Source organism: Pelophylax lessonae (genome assembly GCF_965119305.1).
Source record: "Pelophylax lessonae genome assembly, chromosome: 7".
NCBI classification, from domain to species: Eukaryota; Metazoa; Chordata; class Amphibia; order Anura; family Ranidae; genus Pelophylax; species Pelophylax lessonae.
Window position 1 is genome coordinate 70595483 of NC_138774.1, and position 15496 is coordinate 70610978.

Sequence of the window (15496 nt, forward strand, 5' to 3'; positions counted from 1 at the left end):
CTCCTCCTGTCTGACTGCCCCCTCCTGTCTCACTGCCCCCTCCTGTCCCACTTCTCCCCTCTTTTCACACTGCCTCCCTCTTGTCCCACTGCCCCCTTTTGGGGAGGGGGGGGTGCACCAGCCCTGTAGGTTGATCCAGCTTTCGTTTTTTCAGTCTTATAGCTCACTGCAGCAGACTGCACTGTTTTGTATGTTATCATATGAACAGATTTTCTGCATCTGTACAATTGTACCCATAAATCAATATTTAAATGTTAGCATTCCACCTATCAGAAACCTATTTAAAAGGAAAGGTTTTAGTTTTATTTAATTACTTGTTGCCTTTAGTAATCCAATTCTGTCCAGCGATGTCCAGATTCGTCCCATCACCAGTGAATAAGTAGAGTAGTGAATACATTTCTGCAGGTACGGAATTTTTTTTCTAGTTTAGACCTGTACAGTAACTAATCGACATGATGTGTAAACATGTATATAATGCATTGTGCTTTATTTATGAACCAGGAATCGCTTTTACTAGTGACATGGACAGATGGAGAGAGCTTCGTAGATTTTCTCTGTCAACAATGCGAGATTTTGGTATGGGGAAGAAGGATATAGAAGACTGTATATTAGAGGAATCACAATGTCTAGTGACTGAATTAAAAAAGACCAAAGGTAAGAAAAAATATGTAACCACCTCAGTATCAGAATGTTACACCCCCATCCTTTTTAGGCCACTTTTAATTTTCAGTTCTGTGAGAGTTTGACTGACAATTACTTGGTCATGCAATAGTGTACCCAAATTATTTTATATAATTTTTTTTGGCAAACAGCTTTCTTTTGGTGATTTTTTATGACCACTCTTTTTCAATATACAGGGAAAAAAAAAACACAAACTTTCCTTAAGCTCTCTAACAAAACATATCAAATAGTCTTTCTTCATAAATGTAGACCAAAATGTGTTCTTTTGTTGGGTAGTTGCCATACAGGCAGGAGGGGATTTCATACATTCTGGAGGGGTTTAATACATGCAGCATGTAGCATCATACTCTAACACACCAGAATGCAGTGCGGGAAACCTGCGTTCCGTGCATGCTTACTGCACCAAGTTCAAAATGCACTGGTCTTGTAATCTGCAGCAAGCATCAATGCAATTATTTTTCAATTATTTTCATTGAAAGTTTTCTGTAGAATTAAAAATTAACATTACAAAGGAGAGTGGCAATCCTTGCCATTCTCTGATTGTATAACAATATAACCACTTAGGAAGTACAAAGGAAGTACAAACATGCTAGGAGCAACTAATAAAATAATCCAGTGGTGTCCTCTATAGTCGCATACCAAAAAAGGAACAAACAATTAACCACTTCAGCCCCGGAAGGTTTTACCCCCTTAATGACCAGGCCATTTTTTGTGATTTGGCACTACATTACTTTAACTGAAAATTGTGCGGTCCTGAGATGCTGTACCCAAATACAATGTATGTCCTTTTTTCCCACAAACAGAGCTTTCTTTTGGTGATATCTGATCACCTCTGTGGTTTTTAAATTTTGTGCTATAAACAAAAAAAGAGCGACAATTTTGAAAAAAACACCATATTTTTTACTTTCTGCTATAAAACAATCCCAATAAATTTTTTTTTAAAAAGTACATTTTTTTTATCAGTTTAGGCCAATTTGTATTCTGCTAAATATTTTTGGTAAAAGAAATACCGAAAAGCGTATTTTAATTGGTTTGCACAAAAGTTATAGCGTTTACAAACTACGGGATAGATTTTTGGACCTTTTTTTATTTATTTATTTTTAATTAGTAATGGCGGCGATCAGGGATCTTTAGTGGGACTGCGACATTGCGGCGGACAGATCGGACCCCTAACTGACATTTTTTACACTTTTTGAGGACCAGTGACACTAATACAGTAATCAGTGCTAAATATTATGTACTGTTACTGTATAAATGACACTGGCAGGGAAAGGGTTAATACTGGGGGTGATCAAAGGGGTTAAATGTATGCCTAAAGTGCTTACTCACTGTGTGGGGGATGGTTCTGTGACAGGCATAGAGAGATCGCAGTTTCAGCTTAGCTGAAACTGCCGATCTCTCCCTGCCTGTCTGAGAGAAGATCCGCCTGCCTTGTTTACATAAGCAGGCGGGTCTTCTCTCGGATTCTCCGATGATCGCGGGAGGGCATCGGCAATCGCCGCCACTCATCCTGCAGCCTAACTCCCGCTGTGTCCAAACACAGCGGGAGCGCAGCTCTGGCGGCACGCACGCGCAGCCGAAACCACATGCACTCAGTCACGAGCCGCCATGCCGCAGTAATATTATGGCGGGTGGTCGGCAAGTGATTAAAAAGGTAGTTGCTTAATAGAGACCTGTAGAACCAAGAGCCTTCTCAGGGTCAGATCTATAGGTTCATCAATGGCACATATCTAGGCCCTAAGGCTTCAAACAACAATATTATAAAGCCTTTATGGGATGTTCGTCAGAAATAAAATGCATTGGACTTATTATGTTATAAACTTCAATTATTGTCTCCACTATCCCAACACATTTGGGACTCATCTATGCAATTCTAACAAACAACACTCCGAACACAAGTGTTTGTCTGCACTGGATCCCGTGATCTGGTTGCAGCGCATTTCCTAATGTAGCCCATGCACTACTTTTGGTGCAGGTCATTGCCCTTAAATCGCACAGGAACACAAGCGTGTTTCTGGTGTGAACTGGCCCTAAGTTCAGGTGATGGACTGTCTAATGATAGTGTGATCACAGACATTGTGAACGTTCCTGTTCCCCACGTGCGAAGTTCACTCAACAACGTTTTAAAACATCTAGTCAGAACAACAGATCACCTGGTCATAAGGGGTTAAAGTGTATCTAAATCCATCTGCAACTTTGCATCTCCATACTTATCTCCAAATATCACCTATCCCATCCATCTCTACGCCTTGATAGATTTTCCACATTTTCCCTTTAAATCCTTTCCAAAACAACATGATGTGTTGCAGTTTGCTGTTTTTTGAGTTGTGTTAATTTTACTTCCATATTTTAGGGTCATTTCTTAATCCTCGACAGTTCCTCAACAAATTTTCTGCCAATATAATTTTTTCTATCATGTTTGGGCATCGCCATGATTATGAGAATGCAGAGCTTCTTGATGTTGTAAACACCATCTCTGAAACTTTCTATTTCATCTGTTCAGGCTGGGGGCAGGTAAGAGCCAATGACAAGCGTGCTGAGATTTTAGCCACAATCAGTAATAACTGGTAATACATTCTCTCAGATGCAATCTGTATAATTACATTGCTCTCTCTCTCTCTCTCTGTATATATATATATATATATTTTTTTTTTTTGTGTGAAGATGGTTCTGGCAAATGACACACAGAAGGGTACACTAGTGTTTTGACTCCTACAGAAAACTTTATTTCTAACCTTTATCAAAATGGCAGAAAAAAAACTTTTCTGCCATGAGAATAATTCAAATGATGTAATGGCCTGGTTCATGCTCCTAGACAGATCAACTGATTTCTGAAAAACCTGGCATCACCATCTTCAATTCAAGGCTACTATATTGGATGGACACTTCAGGAGTAAATCAGCCTACTAGAACATAGTTGAATTTGGTGTCAGTTCCAGTCCTGTAAACCAGTACATTTGATCAAAGTGGTAAAACAGCACTGGGCTCATAGGAGTTTTCTCACTGGCACTGCAATCCTAAAATACTGATGTTGATGTAAACGAATTGGTTCCCGGGCAGGCGGCTTCTTCACCTCAGAGGATCTCCAAGGTCTCCTTGGCTTGTAGTGTAATGTAAAAAAATGGAAATTGAAGCACAACACTATGGCTAAGAGGTCCATATATTACTTTAGACCAATAAAAGTCAGGGGGACAATCCAAAAAGAAGACAATGAATTTTGGGGGTCCAAGAAAGCTCCCTTCATCAGGGCTATAAAAAAGCATCCCCATATCAGTTCAATATCCATACAATATTCCCACCTCACAGATATCATTATTACTTTTTTTATCGTTTTTTTTTTTATCCAATTTATGAACTTAAATGGTATGGTTTATAATTCATATGCTCACATTTGTCTGAGTTTCTTGTATATTTATTATCTATTCAATGTTACCTGACATTCATTTTTATATTTCCAATTTTAAATATGACCCCGAAGGATATTGTATTAAATAGAATTGATATGGAGATGTCCTTATGTTTTTTTTTTTTTTAGCCCTGATGAAGGGGGCATTCTTGGACTCCCAAAACATGTTGGCTACTTTTTGGATTGTCGCACAACTGTTATTGGAATATAGTTGTATCTGGACCTCTTAGCAGTGATGTCTCACTTCAATTTTCATTTGTGTTGCATTACACTGTAAACCAGCAGGACTTTTAACAGGTATCATGATAGTTGACCTCCTGATCATTGCGCCAAAAATAGTGACCCCCCCCATGCTTTTGAAAGAGGCTGTAACTTTATGCCTCCTACCACCTTACCACTCAATGCTTACACCACCCATGTCCTCAGCACACTGGCTCAGCTGTCCCCAACCCGACAGCTCAGGAGCTACTTGATCTGCTCTTGTTACTCTGCGTTTTTCAGGAAAAATTACCTTAAAAACTGACGCAAAGCCACAATGAGACAAAGCAAGACACAAGTCAGCAGATTCACCTTCTCTGTTAGTCCTTGTGACTAGTGTCACAAAATTTTGGGTTTTTGAAAAATGTACCATTGTCACCAGAGATAGGAAATGGGGAGAATTTTTTTAACAGGGAACACTTTTCTGTGATAACTGCCTCAGAGGTGATGTACCCTCAGTTTGTAGAGATTTCCTCTTCAGTATAGGAATTAAAGGGAAGTCTCTGCAATAGAACATAGATAGAAAAAAAAAATGGCAAGGGTTTTAACCATTGTATCCAAAACCTCAAAAATAAAGGTTTAGGCTTTAGGCATTCTTTTTTTGAATCAAGAAAAAAAAAAAAAAAAACTTTATTGAGAAAAATTCACACCATTACACGCAGACAAAAAAAAACAGAAACAAGAAAAAAATGTCGGATGGCAACATCAAGCCACATACAGTACATAGTCCATGCCATGTCACAATCCCCCCCAAGGTTATCACATATAGGTACAGTTCGATGCACTTTAAAAAGAACATAACATATGCAAATGCAAGAAACTCCCTCCCCCCCCCCTCCCTCATGCAAACCAAGAGTTAGCAGGAGTACCTCCCAAAACAAAAAATGTTAAAATAAACAAACGGTCCAGAACTAGATCATCAGGGGCCATGCCCGGACTGTCCAACCATACACCCCAAACCTTAGCGAATTTCTGAGGCACCCCCCTGTGCTGGTAGATAACCTTCTCCATACGCAAAGTAGAAGCCATCTGTTCCAGCCACATCCTATACGTAGGTGGTTCCTGTGCTATCCAGTGTCTCAGGATAAGTAAACGGGCCTGAAAGAGTGCCCGAGTTGCGGCCTCTCTCAGAAACCTATCCTCCACTATCGACTCCAGTAACCCCAGAATACAGTGTTTGGGATCCCTAGGGATATCCACCCCCAGGGCCCCATTAATGGCAGATAACACCGCTGACCAGTATCTGTGCAACTTTGGACATCTCCACACCAAGTGAACCAAGTCCCCCTTCTCTCTCTGGCAGCGGCCACAGAGATCATCGTCGCGAAGACCCATTGCATGAAGCTTCAGGGGGGTGTGATGCACTCTTAGTAGGATATAAAGCTGCGACACCTGGTGGGAGACATTGAGAGAGCAGCTGCGAACTACCTCCAAGGCCTCCTCCCACAGCTCCCCCGGGATCTCCCCCACATCCTCGCTCCAACGATCACACGCCAAACTCGGGTACTTTTCCAAGAACGAACCCAGAAGAGAGGCATAGCAACCAGATATGAAGCCCTTGGTATCCGTATATTGTTGCATAAGGAAGAAAACAGGGGTCGAGGACAGGAAGAGCTGTCCCCGGGCTGCCTGCACCCGCATCGCATGCCGTAATTGAAAATAGTAAAACCGCATACTGTCCGGAAGCTAGAAACGCTCCTTAAGCTGTTCAAAAGTCAGAAGTGTCCCTTCCCGCATAATATGGGCAAGGTGAGTCACCCCGTATGCACGCCACCTGTCTGCCTGGTCTAGCTTACACAATTCAGGATAAGTCTTATTGTCCCAGATCGGGCTAAAATTAGTATAACCCAAGGCTCGTTGAAGTTGTTTAGTTTTGTCCCATATTTTTTGTAGTAATCTATACGTCGGGAAACGCTTGTTAGGTTTAGAAAAAAGTTGTGCCTCAAGCCCCTCCGGCACCCCCCGCGCGCCAGCAAACCACTGCATAACCTCCAGCGCCGCGCCAGTATGCGTCCCGGACACGGCCCCCACCAGATGCTGCAACTGGGAGGACAGATAATACAACCACGGGTTAGGGAGGGCAAGGCCCCCCCCCTTCGCGAGGTTTCTGTAATTGCTCCATACGTACTCTAGCTGCCTTACCCCTCCACATGAGGGTTCGGAATAGAGTGTTTACTATACGAAAGGTTTTCAGTGGAATGACAACAGGAGAATTATGGAGGAAATACAATAATTGTGGCATCAACACCATCTTTATAAGGTTTACCCTACCGGCCAGTGACAGCCAGAGTTTGTTCCAAGTCCTAATTTTATCGCAAAATCTGGTGAGAAGGGGACTAATATTAAGCAAGCTGTATTGGGTCGGATCCGCCGAAACCACGACCCCCAAATATTTAAACTGCTGGACCACAGGGACCGGACAATGGAGACCCGGGGAAGGGGCGACGTCCCCGTCCAACTGCAGAAGGGCCGATTTGGACCAGTTTATAGTGAGTCCGGAGAACTGACCGAACTCCGTAATAACTGTCATAACCGTTCTCAAGGAAGCCCCAGTATCTCCCAACGTCAGAAGCATATCGTCCGCGTAGAGCAGGACTTTATCCTGATAGGGACCGTATCTAAACCCCACGATGGATCGCTGAGCTCTGATGCGTGCCGCAAGGGGCTCTATCGCTATGGCAAACAATAGGGGAGACAGCGGGCACCCCTGCCTCGTTCCCCGTCCTAGAGAAAAACATGTGGAGACCCGACCTCCCTCCCTAATAGAAGCCGTCGGTTGGTAATACAGTAACTTCACCCAAGACAGGAACACTGGTCCAAAACCAAAGGATTCCATGGTCGCCCAGAGGTATCCCCACTCAACACTGTCAAATGCCTTGTTGGCATCCAATGACAGCAATGCCCTCTCCCCCGGGTTATCTGCCGGTGTCTGAATCGCAACGAACAGGCGACGCAAGTTAAGGGCCGTTGATCTATTGGGCATAAATCCCGCCTGGTCTTCATGTATGATGTGAGTAATAACCTTGTTAACTCTACGCGCCAAAACTTTAGCCAGTAGCTTGACGTCCGCCTGGAGCAGCGAGATGGGTCTGTAGGATCCCGGGTCTGTGGGGGGTTTATCTGGTTTAAGCAATAATACGATGCTAGCCCTGGTCATAGACTCCGGAAGAGTCCCCAGCTCCCTAGCCCTCCGGAACACCTCTAATAATTTTGGCATTAACAACCCAGAGTAGTCTTGATAAATTTCAGCAGGAAGGCCGTCATCCCCAGGAGCTTTAGATCCCGGAAAGAGAGCCACTGCTTCCAGCAGCTCCTGTTCGGCTTTAGGCATTCTTAGACATAATTATTTTTTGTTGGTTCCACATTTGTGATATAAGATTAGATGTTGGGATTTACATAACTAAGTGACCGATACTTTGGGTCTCCCAGGACATACCTCCCAACAGTCCTGGATTGTGTGAGATTATCCCACACTTTCATTTAAATCTCAGGCCTCCTGGTCCCTTCATTAGGTACTCCCTCATTGTCTCAGTTCACTCCACCAACATTGAGCACTAGTGCCTTCCTGTCCCCCCACATAGCACAACCCCTCCCCCCCACACACACACTCACACACAGACACACGCTGAACACCAATGACACCCTCCCCTCCACTGAGCTCCTGTGCCCCCCCCAACCCCTCACCAAGCATCAATGCCCCCCTCTCCCCACAAATTGCCGGTACTCCTCTGTCCACTCAATGAGCACCAGTGCCTCCCCGAAGACCAATGCTCTGATTAGCCCAGCTGAGTGACACTGCCTTCCTAGCTTCTCACTGAGCACCAATGTTTCTCAATTTTACCCAACAAGAATAAGTGCCCCACCTTTCCCAGCAAAGAACACCAATGCTTTTTTTTCTCACTGATATATATTTTACTCTCCTGACCAGAAATTTAAGCATAGAGCACTATGAGCATCACCACTGCACTTTATATATTGTGTTTTTCATTAAATTGTGCAGACTGCTTTACTCTTTATATTGTGTTGTGTAATTCAATAGTGTTGACCACTGCACATTACAAAGTCTTGACCAAAGTATTTCTTGCCCAAAAAAGTTCTGGTTACTAAGTTGCTTCTGACTATTTTAATATTGTCCTTCTTTAAGATAAACTCAGACAAAATTTTAGTTCTCTTCCTATACCCAGTTTTATTATTTAAAATTGATTCTATAGGTTCATAGGTCTGTAAAACTATCAGTTGTGGAACAGTAATTGAGGAATGTATGGGGGTACAAGGTACATGTATTCTAAGGCACTGGCTGGCGGGGTTGTGGATGGTATTGATGTGGCACTCAGGTTTCTCATATACACATGGTAGGGGCTTGAGGTCTTGTGAACATTATGGAGAAAGCAAGCTTTTTGTTTTCTCAGAGACTTTGTAAAGCTTTTGGTGGGATAAAATCTCCAAATGTAGATCTATGTTTTAACTGCTAGACCCGTTTCACACCGGTGTGCCTTTGCCGCACTCAAACACACCTTTCCCGTGCAACAAAAGCGCATGAAAACTATTTACCCCAGAAACATTATTTCCTGCTTGTGTGATTGGCTCATTGATTTTCCCAGAAGTCTGCCTAAGATACAAGTCAGATTTCAGGCATCCCCTGCAACAAAAAATTCAATTTTGGTGAGATTCTCCCAATAGGAAATCATGTCTAAAGGGATGCAGGCCCAGCAACTTTCCTCATAAGAGCCCTGCAGGTTCACAGCTGATTGATAATTATGAAACCACTCCCATTAGGCTCACTTTCCCACATTAACACAGACAAACACACAGGTATTTCTTCAGAACAAAAGGTAGGAATCTGCAACAAAGTTAGTTAAAATCCTTGTAATGTATATAGATCACCCAGAGGGGAGATTTCTTTTTCTTAACAAAAGTGGAGTTACTCTTTAAATCCTATGTACGTTTTTACAAGTCCTGCATGCTGCATCTTTGTTGCTGCTGTTCAAAAGCGTACTAAAAATGCACCTTCCATTGTAAGTCGATTGTAACGCATCAAAAACATGCCATGAATGTGGTTTGATATGTTTTTTAAGTCACATGTTTCACAGGTGTAATGCTGGGAGCCAGGAAACCAGAAAATGCACTAAAAACGCATTGAAAACCCACTAAAAGTGTGTTAAAAACACAATATGCATTTTTCCAAAATGGATACAGTGTTTTTAAACACACCAGTGTGAAAGGGCCCTTAAAGCCCTCAATGATTATGCATCAGTACATGGGTCTTTTTGTATGTGAGGAAGCGGAGGCTCAGGGATCCTCGCTTGTCTGAGAGTCATACTGTGTACGTGTGGACAGGCACGCAGGGAGTATGTGTCCAGGCCTGAGGGACACGGGTCTTTATCAGAAGAGTTGTCTGATTAAAAAAGAGTGGGTCACTGCTGTGCACAGTGACAAATGGTGTTTGAACAGGCATGGAGAATGTTAACACACCAAAGATGGCAAGTCAACTGAGGGGAATGAGTCCTTAAAGTGGTTACAAACTTTATAAATGAAATATAAACAAAGCATATCCCACTATAGTGTGTACTTGTCTCAATCCAGAGCACTAAGTGTCATTTCTGTCTCTTGCTTTGTTCCTCTTCTGTCAGCATGAATCACTTCTGACAAGTTTTCCTAACACCAAGAGGAAAATGGTGATGGGGGGGGGGGGGGACCTCTGGCAGACGGACTTATTCCTGTGAGCTGTGTGAAGGGGGGTTACCTTTTTATCCAATCAGCTTTCAGAGCCCTCCTCACTGAGCTCTGCAGTGTGTAATTTCGGCTCTCCACCCCCTTTTTTCCGACAGCTTAGACAAACTGTATACATTCAGCATGTAGAGAAGAGCTGATCTAGATAAACAGGTACAACTTATGTAGGATGATTTGCTTAATCTCTGTGAATCACTTGAGGCCAGTCACTTCATTGGATATAAGTAGGGGTTTACAATTGCTTTAAACCACTACATTTGAAGCTAAATCCCACATTGTGCAGTGTATAATGTGAGTAGACACAGATTCAATTTAATCATGTTCATAGGCGTGAGTGGCCTATTGCATTAGGGTGTGCACCCCAAAGCTCAAACCCACATGCCTTTCTGTGCAGCTTTAGCAGCACTGGACAGTGAATGAATGGGAAGTGCTCTGTGCTGAGTGGCTTCTTGTTCATTCACAAACTGAAGCATAGGAAACACAGTTTACTATGCTTTAGTTATGAATGAACACAGTGAGTAAGTGTGTTCATTTAGAAAAGGAAGGGGTCGGTAAATTACATGTAGCAGGATTTCCAGGCATTGAGCCTGATGTGGGTTTGCCATGGTTACCGGTGAAACCTTCAGCCCATTTAAGCTATATACCCAAGTGTGAGATCTGAGTCAAGGACCTGTCCGGCATCTTTGGTTTGTTTCATTTATTTGATAATGGGGATGGGAGAAGGGAATGAGTGGGATACTCCTCTGGCTCAACTAGGCACACATGGGACACTTTGAAGAAAAATGCCTTTCAGCGCTGTCTTGACGCTGGCTAGATGCCGACCAACGCTTGCTGGTGCTTGAAAAACACTGACTTGCTGTACTGTACTTGAACTTGACTTCTGACACTCTGGTTAGCTCAAAAGTCCTGGAAACTGCTCCCTCCAGTCCTTCCTGAGTGAGGTAGCTTCTGTATACTGCTTCTGCAACTCTCAATACTGTACACTGCACACTTTTAACACTTCAGGGCCCAACCGCTGGTGCCCCCTTTGCACTTCAGGGTCCTCTCACTAGGCACCCCCTTTACACTTCAGGGTCCTCTCACTAGGCACCTCCTCTACACTTCAGGGTCCACACACTGCCACCCCCTCTACACTTCAGGGTCAACACTGGCACCTCCTTTACACTTGCTCCTGCACCGGCTAGCTAGCTCCTGGATCCCTTGGACCTTCACCGGAGTGGTCCCCTCTCACTAGGCAGACCCCCAGGGGTAGTTTGCAGTACTCACAAACTGGGAATGCTTTCCTGAAACTGGACCCCCTCTACTCCACTGGTCCTCAGGACACCGGATCCTCTCTGCAGCTCAGCTCAGCCCTCCCATCACCCCAGGCAAGCCGCCTGGGACACCCAATCCTGCTGACAGGAGGAGAGACAGCCGTACTCTCCCTCCTGGGACTCTGATTCCCACCAAAGATGCTGCCTCATGTGCTCCCCTCAAACTTATACCCACTCCCAGAATCCTGTGCGGCAGAATCTGCCTTTCAGATACAGACCTGAGTGGCCATTGGCTGGGTTTCCTCCACTGTCCAATGATAACCCTCTCATGGAGCACAGTGGGGAGACTCCCCAGTCTCAACAACCACACCTGGGAGACATGACAGCCCAGCTGAAAATCATGGCCCTGCTGTTAAGCTGATAAGGCCCACTATACTTTACCTAGCACCTACCTTGTAGGGTGCTACATACATATTGACTAACCCTTTCCCCTGCTCTTCTTCCTAAAACATCCCCTGCAATGGCTGAGGGAAGCCAGCAGCACTAGGGGTGGGGGGCTGGCAACATGGAGGAAAGCCCAGGCAGTAGGGGGAATCAGCAGTGCACAGAGTGATTAGGCACTCCTGGCACACCCCCGGCGCATGCCCATGATCTTGTCACTTTAGGCCATGCTCAGTTTTCAACATAATGGAGCTACATCTACTTTTCAGCATGACACACTGTGCACTCCACATTTTATTTCCTTTTCAGTGCGTTCATCTTTATTTTCTTGCTCCACTGGGAACTTTGAGTCCCTCTGCCATGGTGGAAGATGGGACCAGTTTTTTTCATTCACAGATTCCTGTGAATGAATGATGGGACTGTGTGAGCAAAGCCATGCATCGTTTCACAAAATTTAAATATGACAGGAGCCAGCTGAGAGAGGAACCTCCAGATTCTTTAAGTGGTGGGGGAGGTAGTTGATGATGGCTGCAGACTATATGGGGTTGATTTACTAAAACTTAAGAGTGCAAAATCTAGTGCAGCTGTGCATTGAAGCCAATCAGCTTCTAACTTCAACTTGTTCAATAAAACTTTGACAGTTTTAGTAAATCAATCCCATGTTGCATGTTACACCCTAAATATGGGTGTAACAAAAAGCATGGCCAGAAAGATGGACTTCGCATTTAACAGGTTTAAATTACACTTTCTTTACAGAAAAAAATAACTTCAGAAAACAGTCGGAAGACTCTAAAGCTTCTCCTTCTGGGTAATCATGGTAAATATGAAATATTCATATTCGATATTTCATGTTTACATGGATAATAGGAAAATTATAAAAAAAAAAAAAAAATCCATGAACCTAATTAGGGAAATATGTACAAAGGCAATGTATATGTCTTTTTTCTCATTATATGTTACTCACCTTAAGATATCCTATGTACTTCCCTCAGGTGTTGGAAATGTTCCCTGGAATCATGCCGTTCATCCCAGGAAAGCACCAAATAATTTTATCCAACATGCAGAAGCTTCTACAGTATGTGAAGAAAAGAGTGGAGAAGAACAAAGAGACTCTGGATCCTTTGCACCCCAGAGATTATGTGGATGCTTTCCTCATTAAAATGGAGAAGGTCAGCATAAAGTTATGAATATAATTTTTGTCACATAGCAGCCTAGCCATTTTTACACCAGATTACAATAGGAATTGCCTACCCTCTTTGCAACCCTTGGAACTTTAGGCAGTATTCCAGGAACACCATGAACCATTAATGTACAGTGCTTTGCGAAAGTATTCGGCCCCCTTGAACTTTTCGACCTTTTGCCACATTTCAGGCTACAAACATAAAGATATAAAACTGTAATTTTTTGTGAAGAATCGACAACAAGTGGGACACAATCATGAAGTGGAACAAAATTTATTGGATATTTCAAACTTTTTTTAACAAATAAAAAACTGAAAAATTTGGCGTGCAAAATTATTCAGCCCCCTTAATTTAATACTTTGTAGCGCCACCTTTTTCTGCGATTACAGCTGTAAGTCACTTGGGGTATGTCTCTATCAGTTTTGCACATCGAGAGACTGAAATTTTTGCCCATTCCTCCTTGCAAAACAGTTTGAGCTAAGTGAGGTTGGATGGAGAGCGTTTGTGAACAGCAGTTTTCAGTTCTTTCCACAGATTCTCGATTGGATTCAGGTCTGGACTTTGACTTGGCCATTCTAACACCTGGATATGTTTATTTGTGAACCATTCCATTGTAGATTTTGCTTTATGTTTTGGATCATTGTCGTGTTGGAAGACAAATCTCCGTCCCAGTCTCAGGTCTTTTGCAGACTCCATCAGGTTTTCTTCCAGAATGGTCCTGTATTTGGCTCCATCCACCTTCCCATCAATTTTAACCATCTTCCCTGTCCCTGCTGAAGAAAAGAAGGCCCAAACCGTGATGCTTCCACCACCATGTTTGACAGTGGGGATGGTGTGTTCAGGGTGATGAGCTGTGTTGCTTTTACGCCAAACATAACGTTTTGCATTGTTGCCAAAAAGTTTGATTTTGGTTTCATCTGACCAGAGCACCTTCTTCCACATGTTTGGTGTGTCTCCCAGGTGGCTTGTGGCAAACTTTAAACGACACTTTTTATGGATATCTTTAAGAAATGGCTTTCTTCTTGCCACTCTTCCATAAAGGCCAGATTTGTGCAGTATACGACTGATTGTTTTCCTATGGACAGAGTCTCCCACCTCAGCTGTAGATCTCTGCAGTTCATCCCGAGTGATCATGGGCCTCTTGGCTGCATCTCTGATCAGTCTTCTCCTTGTATGAGCTGAAAGTTTAGAGGGACGGCCAGGTCTTCGTAGATTTGCAGTGGTCTGATACTCCTTTCATTTCAATATTATCGCTTGCACAGTGCTCCTTGGGATGTTTAAAGCTTGGGAAATCTTTTTGTATCCAAATCCGGCTTCTCCACAATAGTATCTCGGACCTGCCTGGTGTGTTCCTTGTTCTTCATGGTGCTCTCTGCGCTTTAAACGGACCTCTGAGACTATCACAGTGCAGGTGCATTTATATGGAGACTTGATTACACACAGGTGGATTCTATTTATCATCATTAGTCATTTAGGTCAATATTGGATCATTCAGAGATCCTCACTGAACTTCTGGAGAGAGTTTGCTGCACTGAAAGTAAAGGGGCTGAATAATTTTGCACGCCCAATTTTTCAGTTTTTTATTTGTTAACAAAGTTTGAAATATTCAATAAATTTAATTCCACTTCATGATTGTGTCCCACTTGTTGTTGATTCTTCACAAAAAATTACAGTTTTATATCTTTATGTTTGAAGCCTGAAATGTGGCAAAAGGTCACAAAGTTCAAGGGGACCCAATACTTTTGCAAGTCACTGTATGTGAAAATAGTTACATTAGTTATACAACATAAAGCCCAATTTTTTTTTCTTTTTGAGGTGCAGAAGACCAGGAGTGTCAATCTGAATTTCATTGCAGGCCACATTAGCATTATGGTTGCCCTCAAAGGGCCAGTTGTATTTGTTGTAAGACTATAATGTATCTACTCCTGATCATTCATGCATTCAATTGTTACTGGTTTTAGTAATAACTTAAGACTTAAACTGGGAGGGGCAATTACAGAACGCCACAGAGCCCAGTCATACTCCTGTAGCAGATGATGCAAGTCTGTAAAGGAGAGTTGCATACCTCTGATACAGTGACGGCCCGCCCATAGGGGGCGCAGGGGCGCCACCCCCCCAAACACAAGCAGAAAAAAAAAAGATTAAATAAAAAAAAAAAGTAAATTTTTCGCTGGGTAAATTTAGTGCTGGGTATGGAGAGGGTGGGGTTTGGCGCTCTTCTGGGGGTCATCGGGGCGCAGAGCAATGCGCCCCAACACACCCCACTTTAACGATGTCCGGGCTGTGATTGGTCCAGAGTCCAGCCTGGACCAATCACAGGAGGACATCGGACCTGGTGACGTGACGCCTGGGGGCGGTGCACCGCCCCGGCGTCACGATCACCTTCCGTTCCCGCCCGCGGCCTGACCGGGGCAGAGAGAAAGAGGCGGCGATCGACTCGCAAGAGCAGCGTGACCGTGGAGGAGGCAGGAGCTGACAGTCGGACAGATCGGACATTGGAGCGCGAGGAGGAGTGAGTGAGGCGTAGCTGCCCGCGACCTACCGTA

The 15496-nt window shown here is 43.6% G+C and overlaps 1 protein-coding gene across 3 annotated transcripts in view; it reads left to right on the top strand.

Moving 5' to 3' along the window:
• LOC309560723 (cytochrome P450 2G1-like) overlaps positions 1 to 15496 on the top strand; it is a gene marked incomplete at its 3' end in the record, with an annotated part of 214089 nt that overhangs the window by 84091 nt on the left and 114502 nt on the right. For all 3 annotated transcript variants that reach the window (XM_082264354.1, XM_082264355.1, XM_082264353.1), the window contains exons 3-5: positions 502 to 654; positions 3035 to 3195; positions 12762 to 12938. In XM_082264354.1, the coding sequence (XP_082120480.1) occupies positions 502 to 654; positions 3035 to 3195; positions 12762 to 12938 (491 nt within the window). The remainder of the gene's footprint in view (positions 1 to 501; positions 655 to 3034; positions 3196 to 12761; positions 12939 to 15496) is intronic.